Genomic DNA, 15,561 nt, shown 5'->3' on the forward strand with positions numbered 1-15,561 from the left:
AGCGCGCGGAACCCGAAATTTGAGATCCCGGAAAATCCACTGCTGTCAGTTGACCGGTCGCGTCAAAAGATGCCACGAAAGCACTCGGTTCCCGACAGTCCATTTCGCAGAACACATTCACTCGGATCATTGGTCAGGAGAGATAGAATGGATAGAGGCAAGCAACGCCCAAACCGAACCTAGTCCAGTAGGATCTGAGCCTCGGGCACTGCTTTTACGTTTCAACCCCAATCCATTCGGGGACTAATGATGGGGTCATAGTCCTAGGGTAGGGTCATAGGCCTGTCCTACAGGTCCTACCCAAGGACTACCCCACGCAAGGGACAAGACCTTAAGTATGCCCGACTGTATTAAGGTGCCCCCATCATCCAGTCGGTAACGGGCCCAGAATCATCCAGTCGGAGGCTAAGACTCGGAGTACACCGGGCCTACCGACTGGATACACTCGGTGCGTCGTAACCTCTCTGGAGGGAAACTGCCGTACGTTTTCGGGTGCATTTACTAGCATTTATAACATACGTTACCTGTAACGCATGCATTCAATCGCCACTACTCCACCCTTGAATCAGAACCGTTGTGGAGGGCAGCGCACTCTATATAAGCCGCCCTCCCCCACTGGTAAGAGGGTTAGAAAAACATTGTACACCATATTACACTCGGTAACAAGCTCCGAGAGCACCGAGACGTAGGGCTATTACCTCCACCGTAGAGGGGCCTGAACTCATACAACCTCGCCGTAGCTAGGACTCTGCCCATCTCATTCGTACCCTACACATCTACTGTCAGGCTTATACCCACGACACTATGGAACCGAGTTGTCGTCGGCTAGAAAGCAGACACGTAGGACACTGGCACCCGGCCAACTGTAAACCTTACCAAAACACCTCACGGACCGCACCTTCATCCTCTCATTTTCTCTTCTTCCATTTTCTTCTCTTGCCTTCGTCGTTGCTCCACCACCCCGACCGCCGCTGCTCCACCCCTGCTGGGACACGACAAATGTGTCACCTCCAATGGTAAACACGTGCTCCACGCCATTTCACCTGCGCCGCCATTCCACACACCTCTCTTTCGACAACTGCACATGTACCATCCTTTCCTACGATACTCACCATGCCCGGCAACTGTTGGATGAAATGCATATTCTAACCATTTTTTGTCCCTTCTTCTCTAAAGCAATGGATTCAAATATGAAGTACATATACGGAGACTATTTTGACTCGTTTGATGCCTCGTCTGACGAGGAGTACTACATGGATGAGACGACCATGATGCAGGCGGCTCCTAGACACGCGGAGCATACGGAAGAGCATGTTCTCAATTTCAAGGGATCGATCAACGGTCGTTGAGTGCTCAACCACAATACGACATGTGGCCATTTGGCGCTGATGGACGACTACTTTATCCCCGATGCTCTCTCCGCTGATAATTTTCGCCGGAGCTTTTGGATGCACAAAGATGTCTTTGATCACCTTTACCATGGTGTCCGGTTCTTTGATGACTACTTCATTTTAAAAAAAGGACGCCATGGGAAGGATTGGATTCTATGACTAAGAAAAGAGCATGGCCGCAATGTGGATGCTTGCATATGGTCCAACCGCTGATTCGTTGGGATGTACCTATGGATGTCAGAGAGCACATGCGGACCTCCTATTGCCAAGTTTTCAACTGGCGTATCGGGGTGTTTGGACCTCAATACCGAAGAGAACCAACTGTCGTAAACACAAACATGATCTTGGCAATCTCGGAGGAAAGAGGGTGGTTAGGTTTGCTCAGATTTCTGATGCATGCATTGAAAATGGAAAAGCTGTCCAGAAACTATACAAGGGCAATATTATAATCATGTTAAGAAGCCCACCACCATTTTTAAAGCAGTTGCATCCCATGATCTTTGGATTTGACACACGTTATTTAATATACTCAGGTCTAATAATGACATCAGTGTGCTACAACGATCATCATTGTTTGCTACGCTGACTGAAGGAAAAGCTCATCCTTGTCATTACACTATGAATTGGTAGGAGTACAACATGGGCTACTATCTGGTTGTTGGTATCTATTCTCCGTGGGCTACCTTTATCAACACCATCTCTAACCGAGTTGGCCAGAAAAAGTCTCACTTAGCCCAAAGACAAGAAGTAGCTACAAAGAATGATGAGAGGGCATTCGGAGTTCTGCACCCACGTTTTGCTTGACCTGTTGTGTGATCATGCACAACATGATCGTGGCGGATGATGGTGAGGATGTTACTGTATGTCTTGAATTTAAAAACATGGACGATCCTATCGAACGTTCACCAGACTCCGGACACATTTGAAGAGTTTGTTCAAATATATCAAACACTTCGGCATCGAGTACCTCACAGAGATCTGATTGAGCATCTGTGAGCAATGAAAGGAGACAACAATTTTGAAGTGTAATATTTGCTTTTTGAATTGCTGCATTTAAGCATTTAAACTATTCTAGACTATATATGCCTACATATGCAGCTATTTGAACATGCAGGCTTCAAAAAAACTGAGGCCAGATGTATGAGGGCACGGTTGGATGGCTGGCCCGAATCCGTGTTGGGCGGACTGGTCCCCGGCCGGTTCAGAAAAAACAGGCATATCCATAACACGTTGTTTGTAAAAGAACCAAATAATAAACCGAGTGTGAGAATATTATCCTTTTTCCGTTTTGATTGCGGGGTGGCCGACATGAGATGCATCGTGTGGCCATGTGCCCATGTCGATCTCCATCGATCCAATCCATGCAGCGATGACGATGGCCCAACCGCACACTTGGCCACCAGCAACCATCCATCCGGCCGACATCGCGTCCCTATCGGCCGACCTCCATCCACCCACGCGTCACGCAACGATTCGCCCAACTCAGCACCGGTCCGCCTACATAAACCCCACTCGAGCTCATCACCCGGGGAGAAGAAAGGACGCAAGAAGAAGACGAGGAAGAAGAAGCAGCAGCCAACCAAATCTTAGATACTTCACCAAGATGGAGCACGCCAAGGAGAAGATGAAGGACGGCGCGAGCGCGGCCAAGGCGAAGGCGACCATCACGCAGGCCAAGGTGGCGGAGAAGGCGGAGGCGGCAACGGCGAGGTCACACGACGAGAAGGAGCTGGCGCACGAGCGCGGCGCCGCCAAGGTCGCTGCCGCTGAGGCGCAGCTGCACCAGGAAAAGGCCGCGCACCGCGAGGATGCCATGGCGCACCACATCCACAAGCACGGCGGCCACAAGCACGGCCACTGATACCAAACACAGGGGGCGCCGGTGGCCACTGATATACACACAGCCAGCGCTTGCCTCCACGTGCGTATGTCGTGTGTGATGTGACGACCGCCATGAATGCATGAGGTGGTGTGATTTTCTCACTTCTTCTTTCTTTTCAGTGACGTACTGTGTTTGTGTTTTGCCGATTTGGCGCGTACTTACGTCGGGCTTAATTATCCCGGAGATGATGAGAGGAGAGCTGGCCTGGCTGTCTGCATTGCATGGATGCATGTGTATGTCCCTTTCCTCTATTTATGCGTGTGTCCTCCTAACCCCCTCGATTCAGAGGGACCAAAATCTGAAATATAGGGACTTTTGTTCGCATCTTTGGGACACCTTGTTGGCATCGATCTTTTTAAATACGAGTTAGCTTTCAACTGTAAAGATAGATAGTTGATTCAGTAGAGATTACTGCGGTGCCGTTCGCAATCTGGAAACAGAAGGTGTCAAGTGGAAACATTTCTATCAGTGGAAACATGAAACTTAGACGTGGCCGTTGGACCTTCAATCTAAGGGCTGCTTCATCCACGGATTCACCAACCCATTCCATGCATCTCACACACAAAAAAAGACAGATTATGCAAAATGAGAAGGAACTTTTTACAAAATAATAAGAACATTGATCAACAATCAGCATTTTAGATCCGACTCCCCTATATTTGGGTTTCCTTGTTTCCACGAGTGACTGGGTTCCACAAGGTACTTTCTCAATCTGAAAAACCACAAACAATGCGCACTTTAGGAATAAGCTTTTGTGTGATCGTGTGGTTTCACATGTTCTAATCGGTTGACCTTTTGGGCTGGTATACATGGACAAAAGCTACAAAAGGGCAACCACAAGGTGCAAGAAAGCATTAGCAAGTAGTGATTGAGATCTTGCACTGTCGGCAGGGATATGGGCCTATGTTGTGCATAATTACCTTGAGATTTTGTGTAATGTTGACTCTATTAGCAGGCGGTGTTACTTGATTCTATGTTTCTTTTTTTGATGTATGTTGGTTCAATGTCGTAACAGGTAGAAAGTTAGTGGTTCTGGTATGGTCCTTTTTTAGCCGAATCTCGTGTGATTATGGTATGTTAACAATGTTTTGACATGGTACTCTGCCAGAGGGAAAGTTCATTGCCAGCTTCATCCACATCGACCCTCGTTGCTCCAAGATGAGTTGTGGCACGGATGGGCTACTGCAGGGCCAGGCCGGCAAAATCCAGGGCCCTGTGCGGAACGAAAAAATGAGGCCCTATCTCACAAAAATATGAACTAACGAGCAATTATAATGTATATATGTCTCGCAGAAAAAATTATAATGTATATAATATAATATCTTACATAAAAATTGGACATATAAAAAAGTCATACCTATGCAAGTTGTTTAGAATAGACAAGCCAGTCTCTATCACAACACTCTCCATTTGATAGAAATCTAATATAGAATACTGCGGTAAACCTTTTACGATATCTATCTTTAGGACCTTTCTTAATTGAATTGTCTCTTTTTAGACACTTTTGTGCTAAGATATCAATCTGTTTAGGATCAAGAGAATTCCAGTTTCTTGGATCAAATATATCAGACTTAAAAGAATCATCAACATCCTCACGAGGTGAACTATTCAAGTTAACATCAATATGATCTTCCTCTACCTCCATATTATATGTCTCTGTCTGACCATCTCTATCATCATTGTAAGGACCAATTGCAAGTGCAAGGGTAGAAGGATCAACAGACTGATTACTGGCTGACACTTGCGGTGGTTTTTTTCTAACAAATTTGTCCATGCCGCCTTTATAAGATTTATTAATTAAATTTTGTTCTTCTGCTTTTTTCTTGCGCTTATAGGAACCAGACTGATGTTTCCCCATGATGACTCAAATCTATATTATTGAAATATAATATTAAAAAGATGAATACAGTGAAATTGAAGTTATACTGTAGCATGATGGCACTTAGACGAACTGTCTAACTCACCTAGTTTTGGGTCCTGCATGGATGAACTGGGATCGATCCGCCGAGACGACGAGTCTCGGCGGCGGCCTGAATCGGATCGCGGGATCGATCTGATGAACAGATAAACTGATCAGTGATGATGCGAACGACGAAGGCGACGAGCACCTGACGACGAGATCCTGATTATTTTCTTACCGAAGCCTGATGGCTGATGCTGATGGGAAAACATTTTGGCGACGGCGACTCGGCGAACTGCGAGCACGAGACGGCGAGCCGCGAGCACCAGAGCCTCACTTTTCGAGATCGCGTGTTTTGGCGAGCGACAAGGGCGAGCGATCTCCTTTTGGCGAACGACGGGCCTGGCTAGTGGCGAGTGACAGGGGCGAGGCGGCGAGCGACAGGGGCGAGGCGGCGTCGTGCCTCGATCGATCGTAGCGCTGTCAGGCCCAGGTCGCTCGAGAGTCGAGGCTACCGTAATAAAGGCCCACTGGCCCAGGCGGTAGGCGCCCAGCTGGCCAGCTCGCTCGTGAGCCCACGGCGCGGTTGGCCAAATGCCCAGATCGATCGATCCAGGACCCCCACGACGCCCACGTCCAACCGATTTTCCTTTTTATACAAGTAATACAACTATATCTATATGCATATATACATATTTTGGGGCCTCCCAAAATCATGGGCCCTGTGCGGGCTGCACATGTGGCACCACTGTGGGCCCGGGCCTGGAGAGGAGACTCCTCCAACACCCCTTCTGTTAGTCGTCCTCTCAATTTTAGCTTTTGCAGGCTTGGCGGGAGAACATTCAACAAGACAAACCTCGTTCTCATCACTTGCAATCACATACAAATAGGACAAATGTCCCATCTGAACAAGGGACTCATTGATGCATCTACAGTAGATTCCCTTCACATTCCATAACCTCAAATTTCTCAGTTGCCTCAGCTCCCCTAGTTGTATAAGAGACTCGTCATGGGCTTCCAATGCTTGTAGCGTTTGCAGATTTGTCAGATTTCCAAGACCACTTGGGATATGCATACCACTACGACATTGAAACTCTCTCCAAGCCAGATCAAATATTTTCTCAGCAAATAAGTGCCTCAGCTTTTTCAGTTTCATAATACCTCTAGGCAACTCATGTATGTCACACCCAAAAAGGTCCAATGTCAACAAATTTGAAAGCCTTTCAATAGAGTTCGGGAGCAGCTTCACTTTTGAGTGACGCAAACTCATATGGCGCATATTAAAAAGATCCCCAGTAGCATCCGGAATCTTCTCAATGGGCAGAGAACTTAATTCTAGCACTGTCATATATCTTGATTCTGTGAATAGCAGAGATATAGTAGATGATGACATGCTATTGTCTAGTGTAATGACTGTGTGAAGTTGGCGTACAGCAGGAATTGACTGATGTTTATCATGCTTTTGTTTGTGGAGTACCAATCGTTGAGAGCCCCCACATTTATCCTCATATGTAACACCAAAACTATTATTCTGGCACAAATCAACTGCCAAATCACGTAAAATGGCATGCATTCTGAATCTCTTCATTCTACCAAATGTGTTCCTCTCAACAAGCTGCAACATGTTTCTGTCAATCAAGTCCTTCAGATAGCCTTCTGCCACTTCTTCTAATGTGCTCTCACCCCTCTCCTCGATGAAACCCTCTGATGTCCATAATCATACAAGTTGTTTCCTTTTGAAAGGATGGTCTTCTGGAAATAAATTGTAGTACAGGAAACAACTTTTCAAGTTGTTGGAAGGTAGATGAAGCTCAGATACAAAACATTCCGTATGTGATTGAGTCTTGAATTATTATTTATCTCCCAGCTTAGTTCATTATTTATTCTTCTCCATTCTCCCCCGGCTTGCTCACGCACACGCAAGAGGCTTCGAACTAACACAATAGCAAGAGGCAATCCTTTGCACCTTTTAGCTATTTCCTCGGACAAAGGCTTCAAGTCTGCAGGACATGCATGCTTTGTATCTCTTGGAAATTTCTCTGTTAAAGCTTCAAGTGTTAAGACATGTCCTTGAGAGGCCAGTGCAGCAACATTGCCTCTCCTTGTTGTTATTATCAATCTACTGCCCTTATCATTATGTATAAGCGTCATAGACAAATCATCAAATGTTTCTGGCGTCCAAACATCATCTAAAATGATCATATACTTTTGTTGCTCCAAAAACCTCTTGAGTGTCTCTTCAAGGCATGTGATGTCCATATCTACAGTTTTAGATAGAACGCTAACATTATCTTAAAAAGTTCCTTGCTTATATTCCTCAAGACATTTTCTCTTGAATAATTTTGAGAGATAGATACCCAGGCATGGCACTGGAATTAGTCTCTCTCCTTCTTGTAGATATTTGCAGCTAAAGATGTTTTACCAAGTCCTCCTATTCCAAGCAGCGCTATCACACAGTGTCCCAAATCATCACCTGCCAACCACTGCTCAAGTTTTTCTTTGTTTTCATCCGCCCCCACCAGATCTTCATTATCAAGGGAGCATGGCTGATTGCTTGATCTTGGGCCCTCCTGGCAATGTAACCCAACGGTTCTTTGTCTCTGGCAGATGTGCAAGATCTTTCTCTATTTGCTTCACCTTGGAAGCTATCCGGTTCAAAGAAAGCATAGATCTTGGTTTTCTGAACCCTTTCTTCAGGTAAAAGCAACACCCTATATCTTGTTCCCAGACAGCTAGAAACAAGTACTCATCCACCATGTCCTCCATCACATGTGCTACTTTTCGTACCTCCTCCAACCAACCCTCATAGACTTGATTGTTGTGGTTTCTAATGTCCATCTGACAGAGACCACCATGCATTATGTGAAGCTCCCTGGTAACATGGCCCATGCTTCCCTGTAGCTCTATTAGTTGTGTCATGTACTTTGCAAACTGTGCATTAGCATGGTCAGCCGGTCCATTTAACAAGGCAATTCCTATCTTTTTAATGGCTAGAAGAATAACAATCTCCGTCGTTACTTTCAGAGAAGTACAAATGTCCTACTGTTGGGGATGCACTGGTTGTATATTCTCCCAGAATACCATTTGAATGGCCACTGTAAAATCAAGAAGTTATGTATCAATAAAATTCAATGCCATCAGATAAAAGAAAACACTTCAAAACTCCCAGGCCACAATGGAAAAGTGTAACACGCAGAATATTTCAAAGTAATCATGCTAAACTCTTATTTCATAATGTTAACCTATCTAATTCTAACCCACATAATTAATCAAACCGACATTTAGGGCAGGCAGATCCATGAGAATTTGAAAACACTTGGGATTGGGCTACTGTCAAATGCAGCAAACTTAATTATTACTCCCTCTATCCCAAAATAAGTGACATCAGTACAAAGTTGACACTTATTTTGGGACGGAGGGAGTAACTGGCAAGAACAAAAGTTATCTGGTAAATTTAATAAGCCATCCATGCATGCTCGGCTCTTGTATAGGGATATCTCACTTAAATGCCCCGGAGTTTGAAATTTGAACCAAGTAAAACAAATAGGGAACCAATCTGATGTACCTGCTAGCTCGACAATAAATACTCTACATTCAGAAAGTTGGCTAGTATGATCGTACCAGGTAAGTTAGTTCCCTATTTTCCTCATTGAGTATCTAATAACATCTTAGAGAAACAAATAGCTAGAGTTGGTAATTAAGCTGCAAGAAATAATAAGGATGGTTTTTGTTTGAATTGAAGGAGATTCTTCTGAGCACAAACTAAGATAAGTACAAAACTTGGGAAGGCCATGCACCTGCCTTGCTATAGCTTAGACCTGGTTGATCTTGGTAACCACCGTGTGGATTTTTATGTCTGAAACCATCACAACAATCTTACAAGATGATTTCATAGCTTGGCATAATCGTTGAGATCATTAATCCTCATGGGGCCACGGGTACGACTCCAGAGTGTACTAGCTTGTTGTTGATGACAAGTAGCTTGATTTAAACTTCAACTTGAGATGTCCTTGTTGTTCCCCGTTTTTTCACAGAACCAAAGAACAATAACCTACTGGCCAGTAATGACAAGCAAAACTACTTATTCTTGCGTCAACCTGCTTAGGGTGATAGTTCTAGTAGTACAACTTGTGATATTGACAGGAGTACTAGGGATAAAACCAACTTAAAGGCAACGCACCAGGGTTGTAGTCCATGTAGATCCAGCTAGATTTGGGGAACGCTAGTCTCATTGTTGAAGTCAACAAGAACCAGCTCAAGCTCTCGCAAACCTCATGCCATTTAGGCTTGCATAGACACCTTCTTGTTGGTTAGCATCACTCTCGATTATCTTACCAACCCAATAATTTGTTAATCTCTAAACTATGGAAAACAACACAAGTAGCAACTCAAACAAGGCAGCATATACCATCTTTAATATAAAATGTCACCATCCTGTTATCATAATGTAACTGTCACTACTCACCACTCAACCACTGAAATTATTGTCAAATATACAACTTGGATTCCTTGCCATTATTTATTCATGATCGTTAGTGCTGCCAGCGTGGCAAGAATAATTAACATGTCAAGCTTACAAAATAGTAAGCAACTCAAGGTAATGAATTTCATTCATTGTTCAGGGTCAACGATCATCAATAATTACTATAATATGATATTTTGTTCTCTCTTGAAAGTGTTGCCACTGAATGTATTTCGCCACAGTAAATAAATGAGAGGAATAACAGGGAAGAGTTTCAAGATTTTCCTTATTTTTATAGAATGACATGAATGCATCTCTCGATTAATTAATTATAAGATCTTTGCTATGTATGTTGCGGTCATTAATGACTACTTTGTACTAAGTCAATTTTTCTTTTCGTTAATTGGGATCATTAATATGTCACATGCATGCAAGGATAGAAGGAATGAGAAGAAAGAAGCTAGGCCCTGCTTGGATCCAAGGGATTTATTTTAGTCTGACTAAAAATAGTCTCTTTAAGAGGCTAAAGTTTCAAGCATCCCTGACTAAAGAGGGGCTAAAACTAGTCTTGAGACTAAAAACTTTTAGTCAGGGGAACCCCTACTAAAATATGAATTAGTCCTCTCTCTCCTCATTTAACTCCTCTCTCTCCTCATTTTACTAAAGGAATTGCCGGGAGGGACATGTAGGATTAGGGGAGAGGGAGGATAATAAATGCTCATTAACTTGATTTTAGTCTTTTTAGTATTTGGATCCAAGCATGGGTGAGGCTAACAAGTTTTAGTCCCACTACTTTTAGTCATGGGACTAAAACATATCCAAGCATGCCCTAAGTATGAGTATGAATATATGCATGCAAGTATTAAATAAGTTGCTACTATGAAAAAACATTATTAACTTTTGCGTCGATTACTGTTAGTGGCCTTATATAGATGCAAAGTGTATTTTCAATAGTTACCTTGTATAAGGGAATGGAGGGAGTAATTATAATATGTGTGCTACGTATATGCCGATCATCAATCATATATTATTATTAATGAATAATATATCAAAGAAGATTAAAATAAGCAGACTAACCACTACGCTGATTTATGTTGAGCACGTCGCCGGTCAGGCATTGCAGCAGGGTGATGGTACTGGTGTTGTGCGGGAACAATTTAATGCGCCAATCTACCGCACACGGGGTTGAGGATGACACCATCAACATGAAGCTTCGTAAGACCCAGCTCTTTCTTCAGAAGATGGTGCCAAATCCTTTGCCTCTGTACTGGTACAGGCACATTATCAGGTCGTGAACTCATCAGGATTCTTATTATGCAGCCAATAAAGATGATAAACTCTACCAAAGCGCATATCATATCGGTTGAATTGCCAACTGAAACTGAGCACTCTCAGGTTTGCCTGAACTTTTTCTACTCCAATTATTGCCATTCTTCCTCTGTCAGAAGTCTGTTACATCTAAGCTGGGAGGAGCAGTTGGATTCCAAAGGTGTGGCAGCCAGGGACAAACAATGCCACCTTAGCTAATACTACTACCAAACCAAGATGCAGGCAGGGACCATAAATCTGTAGAGGTAGCTAGTGTTGGAATTAAACACGAAAGAACGTGGCCATGTCGGATTCAGTACATGCATGTACGTGTCCGACTAGGTTTTTAAGCAATGACCGTGTAAGAGTAGTATTAGCAGGCTAGCTAATATATATAGGTGTGCACCTTATCCCTTGTAATTAGAACCGTGAGTTATCAATAAAGCAAAGCAAGGCTCGATGTGAGCCTTTGGCCATAACACAAGTTTTCCCGTGCGTTTTTTTTAGTAGTACTGATTCCATTAAAACAAAGATCGATCAGCTAGTTATATGAGTGTGTGATGTTCCGGTCGGTGTATGTACGTGCATATAAAGCGTACGTAGCTATTGCTGCTAGCTTTGGCCAATCTGCAATCCAGCGCTTGGCCTTTCGTCGTTCGTTGTCGTCGGTCGTCATGTGTCGTCGGAAAATACTCGGCGGCGCGGTCTGGGTGAACAGCTAGTTTAGTTACAGGCTTACAGCAACAGAGGGAGGCAGTTATATGCCATGAGGCATAACCTTGCAACATATGGGCAGTGCCACTACTAACTGCTAGCAGTCTGTTTTTGTTTTGAAAAGACAAAAAAAGTGGTAGCAATCTGGATTCAGGGCCGGGCCATAGATATACGGGGCCCTGGGGCAAGACAACAATAAGGGGCCCTTGTTTACTCAAAAAGCTCAAAATATTTTATATTTCAAAACCAAAGTAATATCCAATACATAGCGCATTCTTATGATCTTAATTTGGACTCTAAAACTGACAGTACAATTTATTTGTTGATCAAGTGAACTACATCATGATAGTAAGGAGATAAAGTTCGACAAAAGCTCTCTTTTCACAAAAGCTTGCATTCCTAAATTTGAATGGAGACTGTCATTTTATTCTGCAAAATAAAAATTCCTGTTAAAACTGGTTGCTACTTAAATCTTTTGTGTTACCATCAAATAAAAAGTTAGGCATGAACTTACATTTCTTTGTCGATCCTCGCCAATCGGCCCTCTTCTTCATTCCAAAATTCTTCACAGCATAGTAACTCAATTCTTCCAAACATTCCTGCTCAAGGCATAGTAAAGCTAACTGAGAATTTCACGTCTATACTAGAACTTGGAAATTCTTCTAACACTTCTTGAAGCAAAGTCATCAATTATTGCATCAACATTTATTTCATCCAACTTATCTTTCTCAATACATAAATTAGCAAGACCATTTAATCTTTCTTGTGACATTGTTGACCTCAAGTAGTTCTTTAACAATTTCAACTTGGAAAAGCTACGCTCCGCTGATGCTACGGTCATTGGTACAGTGAACAAAATTCGATAAGCAATTAAAACATTTGGAAAACAGTCAATATGTCTAACAAACTCAAAAATATCCATAGCATGCAATGGCAAATCTGATTCTGGTAAAGTCATTTGCAGCAGTCTTATTTCAGAAAAAAGATCATCTAACTCAACATCGCATGAACCATTTAGTGAAAATGTTTCTGCAAACTTAGCACAACATTTTCGTAGTTCGACATCATCCAATAACTTCATGTCTTTTGAGCTAAGTAAGAAGCCAAATATACTTTTGAAAACTTTAAGTTCTTTGAATCTAGTTCTCAGAGAGACCTTTGCAATATCAACCACAACTAAAAAGTAATTAACTTCGAATGCCTTCTCAGCTTTTAGAACTTCTTCATCGTTATCAGGTTCATCAAATTGTTTCTTCCTAGTAACATTACGTTATATTGGAAATGATGGTTCTATGCCCATATCAATTGCAAGACCTTTGGCGATAGTTAAACAAGATGCAAATCCTTCGTCTCTATACTTATCAAAAAATTGCATTACGCCTTCAATTTGCTGCAAGGTAGAGTCAACACACATAGATGCAGACTGCAACTTCTTGCTCACCATGTTTACAGCAAATAATATATCATGCCAAATAACCATGCCAAGTAAAAACTCAAAACTACCAAGCGCATCAAATAAAATTTTTGCATCGCTCTTTGGCTTGGCATCATCACAAATTTTACATAACTCGGACAAAGCGATCCTTAATTGTGGAGCTTGATATCTAATAGCCTTTACACTTTTGATTCGACTCTCCCAGCGAGTATTAGACAAACCTTTTACGGTTAAACTAGGAATATGATCAAGTAAAACTTTCCATCTTTTAGTGGAACTTGAAAATAAAACATAAATTCGTTGCACAATTCCAAAGAAGGATATAGCTTTACTACAAGAACTTGCCATATCACACAAAGTAAGATTGAGGCTATAACACGCACATGGCATATATAAAGCTCTTGGATTTTTTTCAAGTAAACGACTTGTACCCCTTGTTTGTTTCCTTTCATGTTGGAACCATTATCGTACCCTTGGCCCCTTACATTATCAATATTTAAGCCATAAGACTCAATTGCATCAAGAAGTACATTAAAAAGACCCAAACCAGAAGTGTCATCCACTGTCAAAAATTCCATAAAAAATTCTTCTATTTTTATTTTTCTATTTGACATGTTAACACATCGAATAATTAGGGTCATTTGTTCTTGATGGCTAACATCTGGAGTACAATCAAGAATTATGGACAAATATTTAGCTTCTTTAATAATTTGTAAGATAGAACTAGTAACACTAGAGGCCAATAGAGAAATCAACTCATTCTGAATTTTGTGGCTGAGATAGTGATGATAAATTTCATCATTCTGAATTCTTCTAAGATGTTCTTGCATTATTGGATCAAATTCAGCAATCGTCTCTACACATGCCAAAAAATTACCATTGTTGTGTTGATAAAGTTTCTCACTAGATCCACGGAAAGCCAAGTTACGTTTACCAAGATATTTAACAATTGCTGCTAACCTCACTAACACTTGTCTCAAACGTTCTTTCTACTTATTAATCTGCTGCTGCAAATCCTTATCAATGGTTTTATTTTTGGCCAGTCTAACTTTTAACTCATTCCAAGTGTTCATGGTTTTAATGTGTTCTACACCATTTTCATGTTCTTTAAGCCTCTCGCTAAGATGCTTCCAGTCACTCAGCCCATTACCAGCTAACGCGCTCTTGTTGCTATGGGATTTGAAAAGCTTGCGACAAAAACAATACACTTTCTTGGCATGTTCAGAGTAAACCAACCATTTCCTGGCATGTACCTCTACATTCCTCAGCTTTCTGGAATAATAAGATAGTGAAAAATGTCTAGAATTACTATCTGGAGGGAACACAATATCATCATTCCTTACAGGGCCCTTCTCAACTAAAATATCCCTTGCCTTATCATCCAGATTATCCCAGTTTCGTGGGTTAAAAATATCAACAGTGGATGGTTCTTGTTTATCGACACTCGGTGCAGGGCCCTGACTCGGTGATTCACAATTTGATGAACGAGTTACATTTTCATGCTCGCTAGAATTACCATTACCCACATCCATATCATCATCAGTAGCATTTGCATTCTCAGTTGGTTGTTCAACAGATACTATGGCCAATTCCAGGGGACCTCTAGAAGAACTACCAGGTTTGAAATATCTGTTAAGTGATCCTTTTAGAGATTTTACCTCTTCATCTTTCTGCTTTTTTATCTTCCTTTTGTTACTACCAGATAAATGCTTTCTAAAGGACATGTTACTTATCAAGAACAAGCAGCATAAAATGATTAAAACAGGGAACAAAGGCACCTGAATGTTGATGTAGGCGGCCAAATCAGCAGATCCGTGAGTGCCAGTCAACAGGACCCTTCTCCAGTTCTGCAGTTCAGCTGTTCGATGTTCATGTGATTTGTTTCACTAGGAAGAAAAAATATGTTCTAGAAGAAAATGAACTAGTGAAGAACCTGATTACCTGAAACAGATCCAACCTGCCTTCGGCCCCTCCCTTCGGCCCCTCCCCTTGCCTGCCTTCGCCCCCTCCCACTGGCGGCCTGGCAGCAGGCACTGGCAGCGAACAAGAACAGCAGCGATTCCGAGCGAACAAGAACAACAGCCCTCCCCCTGCCTCAAATAGATCCCCTATTCCCCTGTCCAAGTCTGAAACAGAGAAAGAGAGATATTAGAGAATAGAGATGCAGGCAGGGTCATCTATTTATCTGAAAGGAGGAACGGGATCACCGGGAAGTGAGGAACGGGATCTCCAAGACTCCAACGTCTAGCTGATGCCTGATGGGGAAGTGAGCAGGAAGCGGCGGCGCTGTTCCATGAGGAACGGGAAGATCTTTGAAGAAGGAAGGCGAGCAGATTGGGGATCGGATTTCGTCATTGGTCTCCATTAATGGCCGGTGGTGATTTTGGAATCGGAGACGGCGCTGTTTTGGGAGTCTGGGAGTCTGTCTCGAGAAGGAAGGAGAAGATTTACTCTCGCGGTCTCGCCTCT

General features: G+C 42.6%; 1 protein-coding gene and 1 pseudogene across 1 annotated transcript; one reads left to right on the forward strand and one right to left on the reverse strand.

Moving 5' to 3' along the window:
* Nucleotides 1–2,923: 2,923 nt before the first annotated feature.
* LOC123413343 (late embryogenesis abundant protein 6-like) lies at nucleotides 2,924–3,606 on the forward strand. The gene has a single exon (XM_045106288.1). The coding sequence runs from the start codon at nucleotides 2,995–2,997 to the stop codon at nucleotides 3,250–3,252; it is 258 nt and encodes an 85-aa protein (XP_044962223.1). The 5' UTR covers nucleotides 2,924–2,994; the 3' UTR covers nucleotides 3,253–3,606.
* A 2,050-nt stretch (nucleotides 3,607–5,656) lies between these two features.
* On the reverse strand, nucleotides 5,657–7,477 carry LOC123408006 (annotated as a pseudogene).
* Nucleotides 7,478–15,561: the final 8,084 nt, after the last annotated feature.

Source organism: Hordeum vulgare, chromosome 7H (genome assembly GCF_904849725.1).
Source record: "Hordeum vulgare subsp. vulgare chromosome 7H, MorexV3_pseudomolecules_assembly, whole genome shotgun sequence".
Taxonomy (NCBI): Eukaryota; Viridiplantae; Streptophyta; class Magnoliopsida; order Poales; family Poaceae; genus Hordeum; species Hordeum vulgare.

What these genes read in the sequence shown, in the direction of transcription:
- LOC123413343 (XM_045106288.1), top strand. Translation starts at nt 2,995, where the DNA reads ATGGAGCACGCCAAGGAGAAGATGAAGGACGGCGCGAGCGCGGCCAAG.